The 25,808-nt window shown below is 43.4% G+C and overlaps 1 protein-coding gene across 1 annotated transcript in view; it reads right to left on the bottom strand.

Annotated features, from left to right (window-relative positions):
* ANKS1B (ankyrin repeat and sterile alpha motif domain containing 1B) overlaps positions 1–25,808 on the bottom strand; it is a 1,114,451-nt gene that overhangs the window by 5,091 nt on the left and 1,083,552 nt on the right. Inside the window, 2 exon segments of the mRNA XM_045084805.1 lie at positions 7,011–7,178; positions 23,374–23,511. Coding sequence (XP_044940740.1) covers positions 7,011–7,178; positions 23,374–23,511 — 306 coding nt within the window.

Below are 25,808 nucleotides of genomic sequence, written 5' to 3'. Positions count from 1 at the left end.
CCCAGTCTGGCCTTGGTGAATCCATCCAAAACAACACCACAAGCATGGCAGTATACAACCAGCCCTGACAGGGGTCAGCACCACCTCAAAGGGACTCCTGCCCTGGGGAATAGGGACTAAAACCACACAAGCAATCTGATTGTGGCCCCAGGAGTGGGCTGGGGGCAGATATTTGGTCTGACTACAGGCCTCACTCACCAACAAAAAGGGAACAACACAGGGAGAGTGCCCTGCAGTGCAGTGCTCCTGCAGCTCTGGAAAATACCTGGTCTAACCCAACTCAAGCCCAAGGCTGCCCCAGACTGGCCCACTAACAACACAGGGAACCAAACCCTGCCCACAACAGGTAAAGAGAGCCATGGAAGACAACTGGACTGAAGGCAAAAGCAGCACAGCCACAACAGTGAGGTGCACACAATGCACACGGGATATCCCATAAGTGCCAGGTTCTGATAAAGAAGGGATATTGCACTGCAGGGCACTATAGGACCTCTTCTTGATAAGGCCACTACTTTCAAGAGCAAGAGACATAGCTAACTTTCCTAACACATAGAAACAGACACAGGGGTTTAGACAAAATGAGGAAACAGAGGAATATGTCCCAAATGAAAGAACAGGACAAAATCACAGCAAGACAGCTAAACTCTTGGAGATAAGTAACGGAGATAATATGCCTGATAAATAAGTTAAAGGTCATAAAGGTACTTACTGGGCTTGAGAAAAGAGTACAGGACCTCAGTGAGACCCTCAACAAAGAGATAGAAAAACATAAAAAAGAACCAATCAGAGATGAAGAACCCAATAACAAATTAAAAATACACTAGAGGGAATAAATAGACTAAAGGAAGTAGAAGAGTGGATCAGTAATGGGGGGGACAGAGTAATGGAAAGCAATCAAGCTGAACAGGAGAAAGAAAAAAGATTAACAAAAAATGAGAATAGATTAAGGGAACTCAGTGACACCATTCAGTATAATAACACTGCATTATAGGGTTTCTAGAAGGAGAAGAGAGAGAAAAGGGGGCAGATAACTTATTTGAAGAAATAATAGCTTAAAACTTACCTAATTTCAGGAAGGAAATGGAAGTCCAGATCCAGGAGGCACAGAGAGCCCCCAACAAAAGAACCCAAGGAGGTCCACACCGAAACACATTGTAATTAAAATGGCAAAAAGTAGTGAAAAAGAGAACTTTTAAAGTGGCAGGAGATAACAGCTACATACAATGGCATAAGGCTGTCAGCTGATTTTTCAGCAGAAACTTCGCATACCAGAAGAAAATGACATGATATATTCCAAGTGCTGAAAGGAAAAAGCCTCCAACCAGCAAGGCTATTATTTAGAATAGGAGAGATTTTTCCTCCTAAGAATCTCCCAGATAAAAATGTAATTAATTCATGACCACTAAACAAGCTCTATAAGAAATGTTGAAGGGAACTCTTTGAGTGGAAAGGAAAGACCATAAGCAGAAGAAAAACAAGATGCACAAAAGCAGTACAATTAAGTATATCTATAAAAATCAGTCAAGAGATTCACAAAATAAAAGGATGCAAAATCTGACACCATACACCTAAAACATGGGGGAGAGGAGGCAAAATAGACTTCAAAAAAGACTGTACTGAGAGACAAAGGACACTACCTAAAGGGAACAATCCAATAAGAAGATAGAACAGTTGTAAATATTTATGCAGCCAACATGGGAGCCCCCAAATACATACATAAAGCAGCTCACAGCAAATATAAAGGAAGTAATCAATAGTAGTAATACAATAGTAGTAGGGGACTCTAATACCCACTTACATCAATGGATCATCCAAACCCAGAAAATCAATAAACAAACAGTTGCTTTGAATGACACACTGGACCAGATGCATTTAACAGATATAATCAGAATATCCATCCTAAAACAAACTACACATTCTTTTCAAGTGCACAGGACCATTCTCCAAAATAGCTGTTAGGCCACAAAATAAGCCTCAACAAATTAAAAAATACTGAAGTCATACCATGTATCTGACCACAACACTATGAAACTAGAAACCAACCACAAGAAAAAAGTCTGGAAAGAACACATATACATGGAGGTTAAGTAACATTACTACAAAATGAATGGGTCAACCAAGAAATCAAAGAGGAAATAAAAAAATATATGGAGACAAATGAAAATGAAAACACAATGATGCTAAATCTTTGGGATGTACAAAAAGCTATTCTAAGAGGAAGTTTATACAGGCCTGCCTCAAGAAGCAAGACAAATCACAAACAATGTAACTTTACACCTAAAGGAGCTAGGGGAAAAAAACCCAAAACCTAAAACCAGCAGAAAGAAGGAAATAATAAAGATTAGAGCAGAAAAAAAGACATAAAGATTAGAGCAGAAAATCAGAAAACCAACAGCTCAGGAGATGGTTCTTTGAAAAGATCAACACAATTGAAAAATCTCTAGCCAGACACATCAAAAATAAAAAATAGTGGACTCAAACTCAAATATGAAAGAGGAAAAATAACCGATACCACAGAAATAAAAATTAGAATATCATGAAAAATTATATGCCAACAAGTGGGACAAACTTGAAGAAATTAGGTAAATTCCTGGAAACATATAACCTCCCAAAACTGAGTCAGGAAGAAATAGAAAAAAAATTTAAAAAGTTTTTTTAAAAAATTTATTTGACAGAGATCACTAGTAGGCAGAAAGGCAGGCAGAGAGAGAGGAGGAAGCAGGCTCCCTACTGAGCAGAGAACCCGATGCGGGGCTCGATCCCAGGACCCTGGGACCATGACCTGAGCTGAAGGCAGAGGCTTTAACCCACTTAGCCACCCAGGTGCCCCAAAAATAGAAAATTTGAACGGACCAATTACCAGCAACAAAATTGAGTCAGTAATCAAAAAAACTCCCAACAAAAGTCCAGGACCAAAGAGCTTCATAGGTAAATTCTATTGAATGTTTAAAGAAGAGCTAATACTTATTCTTCTCAAACTCTTCCAATGAATAGAAGAAGAAGGAAAGCTTCCAAATTCATTCTCTGAAGCCCTCATTACCCTGATATCAAAATCAGATAAAGACACCATCAAAAAAGAGAACTACATGCCAATATCCTTGATGAACATTCATGCAAAAATCCACAACAAAATACTGGCAAACCAGATTCAACAATACATTAAAAAAATCACTCACCACGATCAAATAGGATTTATTCCCAGAATGCAAAGGTGGTTTGTATTTGTAGGTCAATCAACATGAAACATCACTTCAATAATAGAAAGGATAAAAACCATACGATCATTTCAAAAGATGCAGGAAAAAGCATTTGACAGAATGCAATATCCATTCATGATAAAATGCTCAATAATGAAGGTTTAGAGGAAACATACCTCAACATAATAAAGGCCACACATGAAAAACCCACAGCTAACTTCATACTCAGTGGTGAAAAACAGAGTTGTTCCCCTGAGATCAGAAACAGGACAAGGATGTCCACTCTCACCATTTTTATTCAACACAGTACTGGAAATCCTAGCCTGAGCAATCAGACAAGAAAAAGAAATGAAAAGCATCCAAATTGGTAAGGAAGAAGAAAAACTTTCATAATTTGCAGATGACATAATACTATGTATAGAGAGCCCTAAAGACTCCACCAAAAAACTACGAGAACTGATAAATGAATTCAGTAATGTCGCAGGATACAAAATCAATATACAGAAAAACACTGCATTTCTATACACTAATAATGAGTTAACAAAAAGAGAAATTAACGAAACAATCCCACTTACAATTGCACCAAAAATAATAAAATACCTAGGAATGAACTTAACCACGTATGTGAAAGATCTATACCCTGAAAACTATAAAACACTGATGAAAGAAATTGAAGATAACACAAACATGGCAAGATATTTCATGCTCATGGACTAGGACAAAAAATATTGTAAAAATGTCCATACTACCCAAAGCAATATACAGATTTAATGCAATCCCTATCAAAATACCAACAACATTTTCCACAGAACTAAGACAATCTTAAAATTTGTATAGAACCAGAAAAGACCCTGAATAGTGAAAGCAATCTTGAAACAGAACAACAAAACTGGAGGAATCACAATGCCAGATTTCAGTTACACTACAAAGCCGTAGAAATCAAAACAGTATGGTACTGGCACAAAAACAGTCACATAGATCAATGGAACAGAAGAGAGAGACCAGAAATCAACCTATGATATGATCTATTGATCTTCAGTACAGGAGGCAAGAATGTGCAATGGGAAATAGTCTCTTCAACAAATGTTACTGGGAAAACTGGACAACTACATGCAAAATAATAAAGGTGACCCACTTCCTTACACTATATACAAAATAAACTCAAAATGGATTAAGGACTTAAATATCAGACCTAAAACCATAAAAATCCTAGAAGAAAGTACAGGCAGTAATTTCTCTGACATCGGCCACAGCAACATTTTTCTAGATGTCTCCTGAGGCAAAGGAAACAAAAGCAGAAATAACTACTGGGCCTACATCAACAAAAATCCTTCTGCACAGCAAAGGAAACAATCCACAAAACTAAAAGACAGCCTACTGAATGGCAAAAGATATCTGCAAATGACATATCCCATAAAGAGTTAGTATCCAATATATGTAAAGAACTTTTAGGGGCCGCCTGGGTGGCTCAGTGGGTGAAAGCCTCTGCCTTTGGCTCAGGTCATGATCCTAGGGTCCTGGGATCGAGCCCTGCATTGAGCTCCCTGCTAGGTGGAGAGTTGTCTTCTCCCTCTGCCTCTCCCCCTGCTCATGCTCTCTCTCTCTCAAATAAATAAATGAAATTAAAAAAAAAAAAAAACTTTTACAACTCAACACCCAAACCTCCCAATAATCCAGTTAAAAGTTGGTATAAGACATCAAAGACATTTCTCCAAATGAGATACACAAATGGCCAACAGACACATGGAAAGATGTTCAACATCACTCATCATTAGGGAAATGCAAATCGAAATCGCAGTGAGATATCACCTCAAACCTGTCAGAATGGCTAAAATCAAAATCCTAAGAAACAAGTGTTGGTGAGGATGTGGAGGAAAAAGGAACACTCCTGCACCGTAGGTGGGACAGCAACCTGGTATAGCCACTGTGGAAAACGTTAAAAAATTAAAAATAGAACTAACAATACGACCCCAAAATCACACTACTGGGTATTTACTCAAAGAATCTGAAAACATTAACTTGGAAAAATATATGAACCCCTGTTTATTGCAGTATTATTTACAAGAGCCAAATTATGGAAGGAATCCAAGGGTCCACCGATGGATGAATGGATAAAGAAAAATGTGTGTGTGTGTGTAATATATACATATATGTGTGTGCACACATGCATGCGTGCAAACACATAATGGAATATTACTCAGCCATAACAAATAAAATCTTGTCACTTAGAACAACGTAGATAGATCTACAGAGCATAAAGCTAAGTGAAATAAGTCAGAGAAAGACAAATACCATACATTTCACTCATGTGAAATTTAAGAAATGAACAAAGGAAAAAACCCCAGACTCTTTAACTATAGAGAACTGATGGTTAGCGGAAGGCGGGGGATGGGGGAAATAGGTGAAGGGGATTAAGATTACTTGTCTAGATGAGCACTGAGTAGTGTATAGAAATGCTGAATCACTCTATTATGCACCTGAAACTCATGTAACACTGTATATTAACTATACTGGAATGAAAATGAAAAGAATGCTGTTAGGGACATGCTGTGTTTTAGATGTCTATTACATATTAAAGGAGCAATTGAAAATAACAAGTTAGATTTGTGGGAGTGCATCAGGACTGGGTACCAGTGGAGTTGGGTAGGTGCAGAGGTGAAGGGACCACGGTGTTTGAAGGGAAGATTTTCAGAGGACATGCAGTTACTGGTGATGCTCAAGATGATGGGTGAGCGTGGGAGTGAATGGTCGAAGTGGGGTGGAAGTGAGTAGTCAAGGAGCAGAGGCCGGATGCCGGAGGGATCATCCCCAAGGACTGAAGTTTTCAAGAATGGTGGCAGGAGTAGAGGCCCAAAAGAAGACTGTAAACAAGCCGCATGGTCACAAAGGGACGTGCTTTCTGACAAACATTAGAATTCCTACACTTCCCCCATGACCCCACAAGCTGGGGAGGGTGGGGAGGAGAGAGCTAGAGATAGAAGGATATGTGGGCATGACAGCAAGGCATCTGGGGGTGCCTGCCTGTCCCAAGCCCCAGAGTTCCTAGGATGGCATACGGCAACCAGAGCAGAAGCCTGATGGGAGGCTGGCTGGGAACGTTCCAGCGTCTGGGTACTGCTACTACCAGAGGAGGCCGCTTTGAAGTCATGAAAGTCTGTTAGGACAGGATGTCTACAGAGCTTGTGGGAGGGAAGGGGAGGAAATTCCTGGAGGAAGGCAGATGACGAGGAGGAAGGAGGGGCTGCGCCGTCTGAAGAGTCACCGCTCGGCAGGAGGCCTCAGCTGCGGGGAGAGAGCCTGCCGAATGCTGGCGTCTAAGCCTCCAGCAAAGGGGGAGAGGGCTGCTCTGCTCTGACCCAAGATGTGTGCCCAGCCTGTGCCTCTAGCTAGCTTCCTCTAGCAGAGTGCCCGGGACATCTTGCTGTGAGCCTCTGCCCACCTCTCCAAGGGCCTGTGGCTCGCAAGAGGTTTTGGCCCCTGGTGGGATGGCAGTGAAGCGTCGGAGAACATCGTTCTCAAGCTTGCCTGAAGCTTCAGGAAAGATTCATCAAGGAAGCAGCAGCACACCAGTCTCCCTGTCACAGAGCTGCCACAGGTGACAGAGAAAGAATTTTCTTGGGAGCCTCTAGGTTCAGACAGATGGTCCCCCGAGACTTTGCAGGAACCAGGCTGGGAGGATGAAGGATGCATGCCAGGAGAAGGAGGCCAAAGGAGACAGAGAAAAGCATGCCCCCACATCACTCGGGACCTGCTGAACAGCTTCCTCTCCCTCCAGCTCAAGATTTTCAGAATGTCTGTATCGTCTCTACTTACCACCGACTTGCGAATGCTGACACGAGGCTTGGGGATGGGCTTGGAGGGTTTGTTTTCAAAGCTTTCTGGAAGTGTAGAGGAATGCCCCCCTTTTCTTGCTTGTAGTGCGAGTTGGTAAGCAACTTCAAATGCCTGTCCCAGTGTTAGGATGATTTCGTAGGCTAGATTCTGCAAGAGAAAAGAGAAAAGCATGTACTCTGTATGGTATACTGCAGGTTGGCCAAGTTGAATAGCCCGAGGAACACTGTGGGAGATGAACTAGCAAAGACCTTGAACTAGTTCACCTGGTGTGGCAGTGACTCAGTGGAAATCTTTGAAGAACAGGAAAGCCCAGGTCCAATTTAGAGTCTACATGAGGCATTAGTCAGCAATATGAAGCACTGGCTTACAGCCACGCTAAGGAGCCGACCCCCAGCTTCACCCTCCAGAGAGAAGGCCCACACCCACTGGCCCCAACAGCCTGTTACCTTCAGAGCCTCCCTCATGGGCAGCTGGTCTGCTCCCAGGCCTTGGAAGATAAGGGGTTACTATGGTCCTTCATCTGAGTTCAGGGAGCGCCTCAGCCGTGCTTGTGGGGATGAGCCCACACACTCCACGGGAGGTGTTCCTGAGAAGTTGGGGTCTTTTTACCTTAAACATCTGTGATTCAGTGAACATCTCTAAAGCACAATCAAAATCTAATTTAGGTGGAGGGGAGAGGCATTAGTCATGCTGGTGTGGTGTCTCACAGTTACAGCAGCCAGCATGCAAACAGAGCCAATTATCCATCTATTTCTTGAGGCGCTTGCTCTCCCTGTGGGTCCACTCCATATTTTATCATCAAATCAGCAAGAGACAGGAGAGTCTGTCAGGCCCAAATGCCATGCCAAGCAGTGACTGGGAGAAGGGTTTTTTTCCTTGAACCTTCAAGCACTCCCTTCAAGACGACTTCTAGCTTTATTTTCTTTTCTCCAGATGTAGATCTTTGATTTCTGCCTTCTCTTCCCAGCACTCTGGTCTTCTCTCACTGAGAGAACATGGCGTTGTCTGACCTCAGAGAGACAGGGGCCTGACAATCCCCCTGAGACCACAGTGCTCCAAAGAGGTAGATGCCGGGCAGTCATAGAGAGCTTTCTTAAAATCACTGCACCAGCAGAGAGCAGGCGTGGTCTGTCTCAAGTTTTCATTCTGATCAGTGTCCTAGAATGTCTATTCATGGTTTTTCAAAACAGAAATGGCATTCTGCTTATGCTGCTTTTGTGACTATGCCCCCTCACTCTGGCCCCTCCTCCCCAATCCAGCACACAGAACAGCTTAATTCCCATGATTCTGGGGAGAACTGTTCCCACTTGATGAAGACAGTGAGGAAGATTCAAGAAGGCCTTTGGAGGCCATGTGGAAGAGGCCTGTGGGTTTCTGGATCAATCAGATTTCAGGTCAATGCCAGACTGCTGTGGTCTTAGACCCAAGAAGGGAAAATGCTTCTGAGCTTGAAACCTGTTTTGACAGAGGAGGTATCATTCCTTTGAGTGACATGTTAAGAAATGACGGCCCCCCAAGACAGGCGTGTGCTTGTTGGAGACACTGAACCTTGAACAGCCAACTGAGCACTTCCTGCAATGAACACTGATCCCATGTTTGCCTCCAAGGATGAGTCAGACTGGTAAATTAGCAGGGCACCGACAAATGATAGTGGAGGAGGGCTGGCAGACAGCTCTGGCCATCACTGCACAAAGAGGGCTGAACCCTCCGACTGCCTACACTTGGCACTCACGTCATCATCAGCTTTGCTTCCTAGAGCACAGAGGGGAACCCTTCTGAGAGGCAGAATGGGGCTTTTGACTTCTGTAGTCTCCACGGGAGGTCACGGGCTCTTGGTCTTGTTCAGCAGGACAGTGGAGATGGTTGATGTCCGTCTGTCAGGGCTATGTAGCAGATAGTCATGCTCTGGGTGGGCACATGGACTAAGGGAAAGATGGCAGATTCAGCGATTCTACAATGTTCAGCTTCTAGATACTGGAGCAGTGGAGCTTAATGAGTGTGAATTCCTTCCTCATTAACCTAAAAACAAATTCCTGAAAGTGAGATTTACTTAAAGTTCCACTGTCTTCAGAAAGTCGGAGATGCTCATTTGAGCAAGTGAGATTTTTCACATGATTATTATGGGAAGCTGAAAGGTTTTGAAAGTACAGGGTTAGAAGCCCTGCCTTTTCATTTCTAATTAGTTCTTGGTGTTAGGAAACTGCTCGAATAAGACGTTTGAGACCAGACTGTGCCAAATGGCCTCTCCTGGTTTGGCTTGTGTTCTTTGTGATGTCTTACTTTCCGCTTTATTTTAGAATGCATTATAGAGTTTTTTTTTTTTCTTATAATTATATATAGTAAAGAGTTGGACACTGTTACCTTTCCTATCTCTTCTGTCGCCTCAATGTTTGAGGTATTGACTCTGGAAGCCAGGGAGGGCCCTGGGCACGAGGAGCAGCTGATTCTGATGGGGCTTCTGAATGTGGAGTGCTGCGTTACTGACATACCAGGGCCCCTGAGGGGAACACTCATCAGATGGGACCTGCAGACACATGTTTAGACGGGGAGGAAGATTCATTTTTCTTGCCTCTCTCTAGTGACAATCCCCCTATTTAAATGGGAGGACAGTCACTGCGAGGGTAGGAGTCTCTACGAGGATGAGACCAAACGTTAATACTGCAGTGTAAGAGAGGATTAGGTGACAAGCTAAAAACCTGCTCAAAAACCTGAAGGCCCAATTACTCTCTGCTTTCAATGTCTATCTTTGCAACTGAGGGGAGGCCAGTGCCCGAGACTGTGCCTGACACACACGCTCAGTAAATGCATGCTAAATGAGTGAATGAATAGCCAAAGGATGAACTAGAGAAAGAGAGCTACTATAGTTATATAGTAGTTACACTATATATAGTATAATTGTGTGTGTGTGTGTGTGTGCATATATATATATATATATATATATATATATATATATATATAGTATAGTTATACTATAGTTACTCTAGGTAGCACAGCTACCATCAAGTAAGGACTTCACAGGTGTTAGGAATTGAGTGTGCCAAGCACTAGGTTTATCTCATTTAAGTACTACCACAGTTATCTGCAAAATATCTTTATCCTTATTTTATAGATGAGGAAATTCAGGCTCCGAGAGGTTAAGTAACTTGCCTGACATACAGAGCTAGAAAGTTACAGAGCTATGATGTGAACCAGTATTAGTGACTCAAAGCCCATGTTCTTAACCCTACCCACATGTGGGAGCTTATCTCCAAAGATGGCTGCCACCCATTCCACTGCCCTGTGTACATGTCATGACCTTCTACTAAGGGGGTGAGTCTGTTTCTCCACCTCCTCGAATCTGGATCGGCTTTACTGACTTTCCCAGTTAGCAGAATGTGGCAGAAGTGACACACTGGGACTTCTGAAATCCAGTTATGAGAAGACTTGTAGCTTCCATCCAGGTCTCTTGAAACACTTAGTTTGATGGAAGCCAGCTACGTGCAAATATTTGGCCACCCCGAGGCCACCATGCTATGCAAATGTGCAAGCTAGCCAGAGGCAGAGGCTGCCTGGAAAGAAACAGTAGTTGCAGTCATCCCAGCCTGGTCTCCAGATACACAGCAAAGGAGTCATCCCGGACTTTCAGTCTCTAGGAGACGCCATACAGGGAGGACCCAAGACCCCAGATAGATGGCCCTAATAGAGGGGTTCCATCAGCAGTCATCTGAGCCACCCCAGTGGAGGCCCAGGTACTGCTGAGCAGAAAAGAGTAGAACAGCTGTATTCTGCCCAAACCCCTCACTCATAGAATCATAAACGGAATGAAATGGATGTTCTTCTATGGCACTGTGTATTTGGATGGTTGGGTAGGCAGCATCAGATAACTGGAACACCATGCGACGCTAAAGGTGGCCGGCTGGCTTCTCATTCAGGTGGTCTGAAGAAGAACTGCCGGCCTCTGAGCTGGGACGGACAGTACGTAGTCATGGGGAGTCACTCCTGGACCACCCGGCCCTCAGCCCTGGCTGTGGGGAAGCTCACTGATTCCTGTGACCCGTCCGGCTCACAGCATCACAGTAAGCGCTAAGGGGTCCCTTCACACGTTAGCCCGAACCACAGAGCTGGACTGTCCTCCTGAGTTGGCACAACCATGTTCTCATCTCTAGTCACTACCTCCCCTGAGCACAAATTCAAACTCCTTTAGCTGGACATTCACCACCTGACATCTTTCTAGTGATACAACCTGGCCTGTCTGTGACGGGGGCTCTTTCTGCCCCTCCTGGCTTGTTGGAAAACACCTGCCTTGGCTTTTCCAGCATGAGTCTCTTTATAGAATCACATTTCTAGAATTGACCTTGAGCATGTTCTGCCTTACATACACCACTGGCCAAAGCAGGGAGCTTGTGTGTGTGTGTGCGTGTTTGCTGCAGGCGTGGGGGAGGACTGGGAACAGCATGCTCTGAGCCTTGTTTTTTCTTAATTTAAGAACGGGGATCATAACATGCGGTAGTGAAGTCACAGGATTGTTTCGAGAATCACTCATGATTACACTGAACCAACGGCAATTTCAGCCGACATTATTGTCTGAGTGTCATGTACCACAGGACATGCTTCACATGGGCTCTCTTGTTGAATCCTAACCACCACCACCACCCTGTAGGGGTTATTAATAACTGTGAGGCTATTATCCCACTTCACGGGTGAGAGAATTCTGCCCAGAATGGTCAACGTGGTCACGAAGCCGGCACGGCAGAGCTGGGATTTGAATCCAGGTGTTGGTAGGCTTGCTCTTGACCACTATCACTTAGAACTATACTTAAGGTAAATGACTTCTGAAAACCGTTAAAACACACACACACACACACACACACACACACACACACACACACACAAAAAACAAGCTTAAAAACATTAAATACAGAAGCTACTGGGCGGAGAGGGGGGGGTCAGTGCATCTTGGCTGGGGTGAGGGTACCTAAGGGTATACAATTTGCTTGGGTCTCAGCCTCCAGGCAAAGGGTGTCCTTCATGATTCAAAGTGATCCATCATCACAAGGATTCTCAGCCAGGGGATGTGCCCCCTTCCATGATGAGGGATAGCAGGCAACACTCCCTCTGGAGCAGAGGCTCTTTAGGATGAAGGCAGGGAATCCCAAGTCAAAGGGGGCAACCGCCCCAGGGGGAACGTCACAATCTCTACAGCCTTCCTTTCTCCCCTAGGGATTCTGTTCTGTGAATTAAGAACTGCTATGTTAGAGGAATTTGCAGAGCCATCATATTCTAAGGAGAGATCTCAATAGTAATCGAGGGATACAAACCTGTTTTTCTTATGCAAACTGGAGATGTTCAGGCAAGCTTGCATCTCCTGTGAGCTCAAGGCAGTCAAGACTGCAGCTGACTACCCTGGATACTTACTGGGCTACTTCCATGTGTTGGGGCTGAGTTCCTAATACCTGGCCCGTTCCTGGCCTATGGCAAGTGTCCAGGAAGGGCTCACTGAGTGATGTGGGGGAGGGGAGGCTCATGGAGAGACAAAGAAATGTCCCTCATTGTCCTCCTGCATCCTAGTCACTGAGGCTGTGCACAGCACATTCATCAGCTTGGTGTTAGAAAAACCAGCACAGATGTGGACAAATCTGTCTTCTAGGAAAAATTCTGGTCACTCAGGTTTTATATTAACTGAGTATCTCTAGGATTCTTGTGGGTTTTTTTCCCCCCGCTTTATACTTTTGTGTTTTATTAATTAAATTATAAATAAAATTAATACTTAGCATTTCCATAACCTGATAGTGATCGTTATAATAAAGGAAGAAACGAGTATGTCAAATAGCTTATAAAGGAAGAACCAGCTTATAAAACTTAGAAATGTTTAAGCACATTGTACTGTAAATAAGCTCTTACCACAGCTACAGAACACTGACAGATGGAATCTGAAATGACTATCCCAGTAACGGTAGCCCCAGCCTACATCTCATTCCTCCTGTGACGAGTTTCCTCCTTCCTTCCTTGTTGGAAACCTCCAAACAAATTTGGGGAGAGCCCGGTTCTTGACCTTGCTTGCTCCTGGGAATTCACTGTGTCCTCCTGTGTCCATCCAGTCTGGGATGCTGTTTGGGGTGCCCTGTTTTGGGGGTACCTTTTGGTTCTGTCCTAGCAATCAGCTTTATTTGCATCCTCAAGAACCAGGCCACTGCTGGGCCTAGAGGGGCAACTGTGGAGGTGGCCCAGGATGGGACAGGAAACAAAAGCATTCTTTCATTTTTAGAAGGAAAAAAAAAAAAAAAACAACCCAAGAATTTTTGATAAAGTAGGGGCTTGAACATTTTTTAGGCTGAAGGTTTCAGTGGCTTATCTGCAAGAATATTCATTATAATGTTTAAAATTTTCATAAATAGAACATTATTTAAGTATACTACATAGATGCACACAGTGGAACACTAAGCAGCCAATTAAAACAAAAATTGAATCATTTTTAAAAAACTGGTTAAAAGACTAAGTAAAAATATATGGATATATACAAACATAGTGTGCATAGAAAATAGGGATATATATTAAAATGTTACTAATGGTTATCACTGAGTGTTGACATTATAGATAATTTTTCTCTGTATATTTCTATATTTTGAACTTTATTCAAATGAAGATGAATAATTTTACAGCCATAAAAAGAATAAGCTTTTCCATTTTGATAATTAAAAAACAAGAGAAAATATTGTAGTTCAAAAACAGCTTACCTATTCTTTACTTATCACCTTGGGGTTCTAGGTGCCTTTTCATTCTTTGGCAGAGAGGGCTGGAAACCATCCCAAGCAAAACCCAGGCCCTATTTGCAGGTGTTACTCTGGCTTGCCTCCATGTACCAGAGAGGCTGGCCATCCATGTGGCCAAGAATCTCATTTAAGCTCTTCAGTTTTCACTCTGGATGTCAATTCTAACATCTCAGCTGCATATCAGAATTCAACTCCTTCAGGTCTTAGCTCTCTCTTGAACCTGGAGCCCCAATACCTCTACCCTCAGTACAAAGAGTAGAACCTTCTGCTCTCCAGTTTGTATCAAGCTCAGCTGAAAACTGTCGTACGTTGGACTGTATCTTACAGACATTTCCTCAGTCCAGTCTTGACGCGGTGCTGGGTTTGCTCCCTGCACCGAGCTGCACCACCTGTGAACCCGAACCGTACTCTGGCTCATCTCCCGGGGATGATCAAGCAGCGCCTGCAGCAAGCACCACGTGACACTGCTTACTACATCCCAGGGACCTGCTAAGTGCCTGATGTAGACAGTCTAACCCGCACAGCTACCTCATAAAGGGAGAATTATCAGCCCCAACGTTATGTGTGAAAAGCTCAGGATTAGTGAGATTGATTAACTTGGCCAACTTCAAACTGCTAGTAGGGGGCAGGGCCAGGACTCAAACCCAGATCTGACCTCAGATGAGCCACTATTTTGTGCCACTGGGCTTCCCACCTTATTGCTTTCATGAGTCTGCCAGTGTTCCTCTTTCACTGAGGGCGCTTCGAAGGCACTTGTGTTTCCGAGATTCACTGCCTGTTAGTAAGAAAATGTCGCACAATATTCTGTCACAGGGACCCAGGACAGAGAATTCTTTCAGACTTCAGTCTCACCAAAGTTTTGTTTTCTGAGAGGATGGGTTCTACTCTTCTTTCAAAGAAGTTCTACTCTTCTTTCCTTGACCTCCAGGAAGCTCAGAGCCAAATCTGTGGCTCAGCTCTAATAACTTCCTACAACTTTGTGGTCTGCACACCGACGCTAAAACTTTTCCCTTGGTGTTGATCTTCCTTTCAAGGTCTTTCTCCTAGTTCAGATCTGTGGGTACCTATATTTTCAGGTCTGTCATACCTATTTTTGGAGGTTGCCTTAAACCCTTTATGGAAAGAAGTATGGTATAAGTGGTATCCATTTCTTCCCATAAGCATTTGTTTGAGAGCTCACTTTGTTTAACCCGTTACTGCCAAAATGGCTGACAAGCTACCTCGTATGTGGCCTCGTCACCTGCTGAGAGTGACAGTGAGTGAGCAAGCTGAGAGGGCATGGGACACCATGGGGAGAGAGGGCCCTGACAGCGCAGGCTGGGAGACTGCTGTTTACAAGTAGACCATTCTGACCTATCTACTGGCACTTTCCCTTAGCATTAAAAAACCACCACCACATTTCAGTATCTGCAGTTGAAGGAACATGTTTGTTCTACAGCGCCAGAAAACTACAGCCCCCCCGCCCCCCGGCTATTCTTTGGTCTCTGGGAGTCAGCAGAAGCTCCTACACCGGAAGAGGATGCAAACACAGACATTCAAGGAATGGGCTGTGTCTGTGCATGGAAGCCCCAAAAGGGGCAAAAAAGCCAAGGGCATTACGAGGAGCCTCAGGGTTGGTGAATCAAGACTATGTCTAGATCACCTACATGGGCTAGATCTGCCATGGGCTACCTAGCTAGGGAACCCATCACTGCCACTGAGATGGCACTGGGAATGGGGGCTGGTCCAGGTGACCTCAAGGTCCCTTTCTACCCTGGGAGATCTAGGATTGTATGGTTAGAAGCTCATGTCTCTTACCTAGCCAACTCCGGATTCAGTATAGAGATGCACGTATAGTTGACACCATGTTAAATCACAGCATCTTATGCAAAGGCCAGACTGCAGGGCTGGACAACCTACCAGCCAATGCTTAGAAATGCAGTGACCAAGGGGCTGGCCTTCATCAGAGAGGATGTCCTCATGGCAACAATCACCCCAGAAACAATTCCAGATGGCCAAGTATTTTGTCTATTATAAAATGGCTTTTGCTTTTGGAAAACACCTTTTCTTATGTCTCATCTCTGGCTGGTGAGTTAGTGCTCATCCTTAAAGATTCACCTGGGACATTGTATCTTCTAGGAGTCCTCTCCTAGTCCCCATTCCTGACCCCAGGTTAAGCCAGGTGCCCCACCTCAGGCAGTCCTGTAGCACCTTGACACGGCTCTACTTACTGCATGGCATTTACCAGTATTTTCTCTTTATAGGTCCAACCCTCTCAGTTGATGGAGCTCCTGGAGGCCTCTAGTCTCATCTGACTTTGTGTTTTATGACTTAGGGTACATTAGGTATTCCAAAAATGTTTGTTGGAAGAACTGAAAAAAGAGATCAGAAGACTTGCACTTAAGAGCTGCCAGGGTGAATATGGATGGCCAGAGACAATTCTTGGCAGCTCTTCTCTCCCACAGGTGGGCCTGGGTACACAGATGCCAAACAAGTATAGGCAATGCCATGGGGTCCTGAAGACAAAGGAAGAGGGTTTTCAATCTGGGTCCTCAGTGGAGTCTCCAGAAAGAAGCCACATTTCTCTTTTGGCTGTATTTTGCTTGTACTTCTTGTTTTTTAAGGCCTTGGGTAAGCTTCATCTACAAGTTGCTTCACCCACGTCTTGAGGCAAAAATAACTCTGAGAATATTCTGGGCATATTCACAGAATTCATTGACATCTCCTTAACTCTCCCTATAGTTAGTTCTCTCAAGTACAAGCCAGAAATTAATCTTGATAGATTATATTTGTAGAAATAAATAGTGCCCCATCACAGGTCTTATATTAGGCATCTGGTCCACGGCCGACATGTTGACTGGTCAGGGTGCCGACAGCCTCTTTAGGCCTGATTTTTAGCTCACTAAAAGAATGATGAAATTAATATTTTCCCCAAGTATAACTGGGGTACATGTAGATAATTTTGAAAATATATAAAGAAAATAGAAAACCACCTGTAAACTTCTACTGCTGGAATAGAGCCACTACTGCCTTTTGGTTTATTTTCTTTTTACATTTGTATATATACACAAATACTTTGATATGCTATATGAATATTTATGTATGTGAATTAAAAACAAAATTAGAATCATACTTGATGTGTGGTTTCGTAAGTTGCTTTTTCATGCAACATTAAATCATGAATGGCTTTTTCCTGCTGCTAAATGTTGTTCAAAAACCAGATTTTTAAAGGTGGTAGAGCATTCCACCATTACCTCCTAATGTTTAACTTCATGTCTCACCCTGAGCACATGAGTGTGAACTGGCTTAGCAAAGACTTAACAAGGAAGTTAGGCCCTCCTCTCTCAGTCAGGACTTGCTTTCTTGTAACATTCCAGCTTCGCCATGGAGATCATGCACCCATGCCCCGTGGTCAACTGTCCACATGGAACCACAGCCCAGGCTGGCTGGAGAGCAGGCCCTCGGCAGCCATGCCAGAGGACTAGCTTGCCAGGGTAGAAGGGAAACACAGTTGATCTTTTTCCTGTTACTTGGCAGGGGTTTGGAGAAAGAGTGTCAAAAGAGAGATCTGCTCGGTTTCCACCTCTCCCCACTCTTCAAAAGTCAAAGCTCTTAGTGGAACTACAGTAACCCCGTCACTAACTTGTGATGCCTTTGAAAAAGGGCACTTACCAAATTCAAAAACCCTTTTTATTTGAACCCTTCTCATCAAAAATCTTTCTCAAGTAAACAAATCTGTTTCCTTGGCTTAATAAACATAGTAAATATAAATGACTTTTTCCTGCTTATTGCAGATGTGTGTCTAATGCCCTGAGCTCACCACTGCAAAATGAATTAATGAGTTGTCATGCCTCCAAACTTATCACATGTTCACACAAACTAAGCGTTCAGCTTCCAACCCGAGCACGCCTCCTCTGGGAGCCCCAGCCCTGCCTAGGGGCTGGCACAGCTCCAGGATAGCATGGGTGGGATTTTATTGCAACCATTTGTTATGTCTTTCCTACTCTACTGAACTACAAGCTCCTGGAGAGCAGGGACCTGTGCCTGACTCACAGTGGGCACTCAATAAATGCATTTAAATGGACTTTGACTTTTTCCCTCAAAGTGTGGAATGCTGCTGTAGCAAACACATGCTGTATATGAAAACCTGGGACATAAAGCCTCATGCATGTTCTGACGACAAGAAAGAATATAACCACCACCACAACCACTACTACCCCTCTCCTGTCCTGTCCTCAGCAGGACAGGAGTGACTATCTCATTTAATTCTTAGAGTAGCCATGGCTGGTGGGTACTGCTATCCATCTCTCTTTTACAGATGAAACTGAGGATTAGTTCTTGGCCAAACTATAAAGTTAAGAGATGCTGACCTGACTCTAAAGGCCACACCTCTAAACATGATATGTGATTTTTAGTCATTTGGGAGGAGGCAAACACATGTGTAAATGCTGCCAGACAAACTGGGTGGGGGGTGGGGGGGGTCGGTAGAAAAATGCCAGAACGTCTTCTGCTCCAACGTCACAAAAAATGGGATTGATTTAAGGCATGAATAACATCCATCCCTCCCTCACCCACAAAAAAATAGGGAGGAGAGGGAAAAAAAGTGATTATTATTCCTTGAATATCCACCCACCTTTGACTTTGTGACTTGGTTAATTCTCAATGATTTATGCCAATGGAGTTGAAAGATAGAGATAAATGCACCCTGACAGTGTTAATTTATCCCTTTCTGGGCGAGGGAAGAGGAGGTGATGTGTAGGAACCACTGGGCTGCTGATGGTGCCTTCTTTTTGTTCAGTGAGAGCCTCTCGCTGTTCTCAGGAGCAGAATCCTTCCTGACATGGTCTTGCTGAGAGGTTTCCCTGGCCAGGGAGCAGCCTGAGTTTTGCTGTCGGTGCTACTCTCCACGGTGGACAAGCCAGGGGAAGCATTCGGCCCCATCCTCAGGGCTCTCTGTTCTTTTAGCACTTTTCTCTATTGTCATGCACTTTCACCGTCTCAGAGTCAAAGAGGTCCAGGGCCACTTTCAGGTGGAGAAAATGAGAAAAAGAAGGAAAGCTAACCACCCAGCTGCACGTACTATATTCGTTTCGTTGTCAGAGGCCAGGGGCGTCAACAGCAGCTGTTTCGTGCACCAAGTTCCCACTCTGTCGGACAGCCTCCGCAGCGAAAGTCCGAAATCCTCCTCGTCAGGGACTTCAAGCGACCCTACGTATATATTCCCACAGTTTGCACCCGGGTGCTACAGGTAAAGGGAGTCAAAAGGTACAAACTTGCAGTTATAAGTGCTGGGGATGTCACGTGTAGCGCGGTGACTACAGTTCACAATGCTACACTGTATCTGAAAGTTGTTAAGAGAGTAGATCTTAAAGTTCCCATCACAAGGGAAAAAACTGTTCAACTGTGAGGTTGATGGATATTAAAGCTACTGCAGCGATCACTTCACAATATACACATAAATCATTATGTTGTATAACTAAAACAAAGTCCTCTGCTAATTTCATCTCACTAAACCTGGAAAATAAAAAAGGGAGGGGGCGCTGAGGAATTTTAATTTCATTAAACAGATGAGAAAACCAAGAAAGAAACTCATAGCAGAGGCCAAGTCAGAAGCTGGCATAGGTCTCATTGGTCAGGACAGTGTGGTTGACTCTACTGGTCTTTTCCCTCTATGCTTTGGCTTGCCGGTACCTCCCGATGGAGAGTACTATCTGCGGCTACCAGTCCACCGAACATGTCTGCCTGCATTTCGTCATTTCTGCTTCTCCCGTTTAGTTCCTTTCATGGCCCACATTCAGCCAAGAAAACACAGGAAAGAGGGAGCTTCGTCTCCCACATCCACCACCCACCAGCATCATGACTTCGACATTCCCTGCATATTCCTGAGCCGGTCGGAGCCGTACCACGTGCTGCGCACTGAAGATTACAGAATTTGGGAGTTGCACGTAAGAGAAAAAAGAATATCAAAGACTGCAAACATTCTTTAAAGAGAAATGAGAATTTGCAAGGGTCTGGCAACAGTCATGGCTTTGAAGGCCATTAAAAAAAAACTTTCATATTTTAAAACAACTGAATGAAGTCCTTTCTAGATTTTTGCAATAAACCTGCTAGTCCCACAGAGCATGCGTTAAAATCTTTCTGACCTATCTCACTCTATTACTTAGAAATCTGGATGGAGTGAACAGTATATAGAAGATGACAGTTTCCAAGCTACCTTGGTTATATCTGTTTTGTACTCATAGCAGCCTTCTAAGGATGATCCCAACAGGTTTGGAATTTCGTGGCCAGTGAAACACTCATCTCTCTCCTCCCCCCAACCTTGGCAGTTCTCGCTGCATGGTATTCCCCCTCGGCCATTGGAGATCATGACACCTCCTTCTCTGCTACCCAGTCCTACTGCTGCCTCATCCCCTAAGTTCTCCCTGCCTCGAAGATGGGGTTTGGGAAGCCTCTGTTCTGCAGTGGACGAGATGTTTTCTTGTTGTCATGACAGCGAGAGTCTGGAATGAAAGGAGGTCAGGTGCTTGCCAGTAGGTACATACCAGCTTTTTACATGGGAACCTGCCCCCGAATTCCGCTTTTTCTCCGGTCTTCTTTTCATCTACCTGTCATCTAAAACTGAAACTATCACAAGCTGAAATTAGCATAGATTCTAATGGAAACAGGCTTAGAAATCCTAAAGTATAACATTTCCTAAAGTATGTTCTGTAGAATGCCACCCTTGCAAGGTGCTCTCCGAAAAAGGCTCAACAGCCTGATGAACTTGGGGGACATGGCGCACTTTACCCCCTCCCGGCATTTGAGCATATTAAAGGAGCAGCAGTGTCCCTTTGTAAATGAACTATGTTCAACTCACTTGGTAGATTTGTGGGGGGACTTGGGCCTCCCTTCCCAGACCACAGGATTTCTGTGGGAAAATACTCTGAATTTCCAATCTAACTCTCCACAAGCTGGAAGTGTTCTACACATCACTGACCTTTCTCAATGATAGCAGATATTCATAAAAACATTTTTAGACCTGTAAACAAGGGTTAAAGCAGCAATAATTTTGCAATAAAAATGTATATGTATGCATGCATATCAGCTAAAAGATAAAATGTATACTTAAGGCATTCTTTCTTCCTTTCTTTCTTTCTTTTTTTTCCCTTTTTTCTTTTTTTTGCCATTTGGGCAACCTAGGAGAATGACTCATATCAAAAAAATTTTAAAGCTTCAAGACTAGACTGAATATCGAACTGCCCTATGTAAAGGTACAAAATCTATGCTCAAAAAGGTTTTTTTTGCTTTTTGTTTTTTGTTTTTTTGGTGCAGCAAAGCTTGTTGAATCTCAAAATTGCTAAAGTCTGGTCAAGCCTGATGGCCTTTGTTGCTATTTTTGAAGTCAGACAAACTGTGTTCACCTAGAGAGGATTAAAATGGTGGATTGGTGGTATATGATGAAAATCCTTTGGAGCGGATACCAGAATCCTAAGCCTGTGGAGGTCTACCATCAATCAAACATCTGGGTGGAAAGATAAAAGATGAGGCCATATTCTACATGCTTCCAAATGTATCAGGGACATCATGTTGATCCTAAAACTAAACAGTTGACTATTTTTTCCCCACATTTTGCTTCAGTATCCTGGAATCACACATACATTGCTAAAAACTCAAGGGGGCCTTGGCCCACAGGAATCAATTTTAGTTTGAACATAGGATATTATTTGGGGTATGATTATAAAGGCCAGTTATATATTACTTTAAAAACCAACTTACAGAGAAATGCTGCAGTAGTCAGTGAAAAGCTGGAATTCCTCCTGAAGGCTATCACAGTCTTAACCCTGGCATTCAGTGCAAACACTGTATGGAGGCAATACGCCATTCCAAGGCCTGCGGAGTCAATATTTTCTTTCTCTTGTTTCTGTTTTATTTATTTATTACTTCCATTTTTTTTTTCCCAGTTCTTTTATAAGAGCAGTGGGAAAGCTCTGGATCATAAACACACTTGTGGCAGGTCTATGTTACGGTGGTTAGTGGGACCGGGCTGCCAACCGTGCTGTCAGTAGGCAAAGAGAGGGAAGAGGTAGGGAAGGAGTGAACATCGAACCCCTGTTACTTAGGAGGCATTCTCCACGTGTTCCTTCATTTTAATCCTGATGAAAACCCACAAGGTACACATTCTGCACCTGGTTTATAGACAAAGGAAGTCAGGACTCAGGAAAGTCCTGCAACTCGTCCAAGACTAGGGCGCAGGAAGCAGAGCTGCGGTGTGAACTCTGATCTGCCCATTCTTTCCAGGACACTAGCCCAACTGCCTCAGTGAAAGGTGTTCCACGCGAACCAAAATCTGCATGGAGAGAACGGAATTTTGCGCTTACAGAAACAATGGCATTTCTCAAGAATGGGGAGTTATATTTAAGGCACCAGAAACCTAATGCTGAAATGACCTTAATCAACACCATGGATCTCAAGCAAACAGACACAACCAGATATTCGAAGCAGCTTTTGTGGGTTTTGCTTTTTTGTTATTACTATTACTCCATACCACTTTTATATTATTTTTCACATACCTACCCAAATAGAAGGGATTTTTTTTTTTTAAAGCACATGAACATTTTTTCCTGTTTTCATTCTGCCAAAACTGAAAGAGATGAGCCACCTGCAGGGTGATACAAATACTCTGGGCATGAGCCTAATGGACCTTAGAATGGTGTGTATTTTGGATTATGGGAATCTTTGGTCCTTGGCTGTTAGTCGGAGCTCACAAAGAATGCTCCAAGAAGTTTCAACCCATGACACTGAACTGTGGGCTGGCCTTCTAAGAACACATTATATTGCACTTACTTTGTAATTCTTCAAATATGTATATTTCAAACACACTGATGAGCTACATTTTAATAATTCTTCTGATTACAAATTATTTCATGGTTGAAACCATATGTGTTCTATCTGCTTCAAATACAGAATGCCCAATGTACTGTATTAGAGATACTGTCAAGAATTCATACCACATTGAGGGTATCTATCTACCTTTCTTCAAGGAACACTTGTTGTCTAGAATTGCTTTCATTTCTCGTGTCTGTAGTAAAGGGCTAATATTTAGACTAATGACAAACAGGACCATAAGTGTAATACTTAAGTATGTCATTACGAGACAAACTTCTGAATAAGCAAGTAGACCAAACCTTGGTGTTCCCAATTATTATTTGTAGGTGTCTAATTTGTTTGACTACCTTTCAATAGAGAAGACCACAAATCATGTTTGAGGCACTGAAATTACTTTTCTTCCCAACAAACCTAGATGGCTACACCCTACTATTTACAAGTGGCCGCCAGAGAAACCAACAGGCATTATTATGCTTTGGTACCAAAGGAAGACAGGATTTGTCAAATCTGAAACGTGAAGTTAGTAGTTGAACAACAGCAATTCGGACACCAAATAGAAGCAGGGTTCTAAATTTAATGGATGACTGACAACAGGGAAAAGCTCAGGGAAACCGAGTCTGCAAAATGTCCTACCTTAGGTATACCTTGACATTTGAGAGACAAGCCAAGTATCTTAACTGCAAGTTAGCTTTCAACAAACTGCAGGTAAATTTGGTGAAATGTTTTATCTGTCCAAAGACAGTACTCACCACATCAAAGGCAGTAAACACGTGACAGTAGTGGTGATTGGACTTCAAATCTTTTGTGATGTAAGCAAATGTTGAGAGGTCTTCCGGGTCCTGGGCAGCACAGGAGATATTACGAATTTCATGCTCAGCAATTATGTTCTGGAATAAATGAAATAAATGATGGTTGTTTTCCTTTGCAAGCCAGCGTATTTTAGAACCAAGGCAAATGACTTGAGAATCCGTTGCATTCCCCCTTTCCAGAATGTTCTAGACCAGCAACATTCAAAGTGACACAACAGGCTACCTGTGGGCAACAGTATACCAGGTCTGGAAGGAATGTTTTCGTTTAATTAAAAACAACTTAAGGTAGTCATATCCTGTAGCAGTGGTTCTCACCAGGTGCTGTGAGCAGAAGCACTCTGGGTGACAGACACGCTTTTTTAAAAAACAGTAGTTACTAAGCATTTTATGGTTTTCATTCCCCATATACACCTATAGATAGGCACTGCTGCCTCCTGCTAATTCTGTCTGGAAAGGATCACCTGTCACACTCTGCATGCAGGGAGAAACTCTGTCTCAAGGAGCTCAGTAAGCCCTTCCCCATCTCGCTCCTCACTTCCTGTGCTCCCCACCCCCCACTGCCCCAGAGCCAAGACAGGTATAGAAGGAAGTGGGCAGCTGGAAGCATCAAGGTGCTCGTTCTTTAAAACAGTTTTTTAAAGGATAGTTGACACTTAATGTTACATTAGTTTCAGGTGTACAATACAGCGATTCAACGTTTCTGAATGCTGTAATAGGCTCACCGCAAGCATAGGTGCCATCTGTCACCATGGAATGCCGTTACAGTGTCACGGACTACATTCCCTCGTATGTGCCTTTTATTCCCAGGACCTATTCACTCCATAACTGGAAGCCTGTATCTTCCACACTCCTTCACCCATTTTGCCCATCCACCCCCCTTTCCCTCTGAAAACCTGTTTGTTCTCCATATTTATAGGTCTGATTCTGCTTTTTGTTTATTCATTTATTTTTTAGGTTCCACACGAGTGAAACCCTATGGTATTTGTCTTTTTTGATCTTACTTCACTTAGCATAATACCCTCCAGGTCCTTCTGTGCTGTTGCAAATGACAAGATCTCATCCTTTTTACGGCTGTGCAACACCCCGTCGTGGATGTGTACACATGTAGCACACGCAGACTTTATCCATTCACCTATCTTTAGACTCTCAGGTTGTTTCCATACCTTGGCTACTGTAAATAAGGCTGCAATAAACATAGCGGTACATGTATCCCTTTGAATTAGTGTTTTGGTTTTCTTCCGCTAAGTACCCAGTAGTGGAACTAGTGGATCAGACAGTAGTTCTTTTTTTAACTTTTTGAGGAACCTCCGTACTGTTTTCCATAGTGGCTGCCCCAGTTTGCATCGCCACCAGCAGTTCAAGGTGCTCGCTCTCGCAGACTCTGGGGAGGCTGAGGACAAGAGGTGGGATGAGGGAACAACCGCTCTGCATCCTTCCGGTCTTGGATGCCCGGCCTGATGACGACAACACCTTACTAACTCCACCCACCGTGCCGAACTACGAGTGGGTGCTGTGGCTCTTCTTATCATCTCACAGGTGGGGAAAATGGTACTGGGGTAAGTGCCTTATGCAGGGCAGGTGGCAGAGCTAGGACGCCAATGCAAAGCTGCCTGACTATGGAGCTCAGCCCCACTTCCTGGTTTAATAGCATTTCACTTTTTTCTCTCCAGCATTTCTTCATGCTATCTCCCTGCCAGTGGGCATCTAGGAGCAACTGGTGGAAGGCAAATGAAGAAAGGTTTAAGTATCATTACTCTGAAGCACAACATAACCAAGGAGCATTGCGGTGGCGGCAAACCCTGCTAGAAATTTCTTTTGATACACAGATGTTTTTAAAAAGAGAAAAAAAAAATCACAGAACTATGCAATCATTTTTTTATCTTATCGTATCCCATGTATGTTATTTTTTGCAGTTGTCAGAGATCTAAAACCTTTTCTACGTTAGTTATGCTAATTACTTCTTAATTGCACAGTCTTAAATAACCTGTTGGCCATAAAATGTTCCACGTATACCCATCAATGCCTAAAAACGCTTACAAAATGTCCTTCCCTGCCAGCACCCCCAACAAGTACTTCATGTCCCTTGCTCTACGGAGCTGTGTGGTCGGGAAGCAATTACAGAATTAACACATAAAAGAAAATTAAATTAAGGCATTCTTCACTGTGGCCCTGTATGTTGACATGATAGGCAGTGCACCATCAAAAATAACTCAATTTGAAACTAGAATTCCATAAACAAGTAACATCCTATTGCAAGACACAGTTTCCAACTAGAAGGTCTTGATCTTCTTCTGGCATTCAGGTAGCAATTCTTCAAGTAGAAAACTAAATTAAGAACTAGTGAGTCTTAAAATGAATTTCAGAATCTACAGCCT

The sequence above is a fragment of the Mustela putorius genome, unplaced genomic scaffold, assembly GCF_011764305.1.
Source record: "Mustela putorius furo isolate JIRA1106 unplaced genomic scaffold, ASM1176430v1.1 tig00000788_pilon_pilon_pilon, whole genome shotgun sequence".
Taxonomy (NCBI): Eukaryota; Metazoa; Chordata; class Mammalia; order Carnivora; family Mustelidae; genus Mustela; species Mustela putorius.
This window is presented reverse-complemented; position numbering and strand designations above follow the sequence as displayed.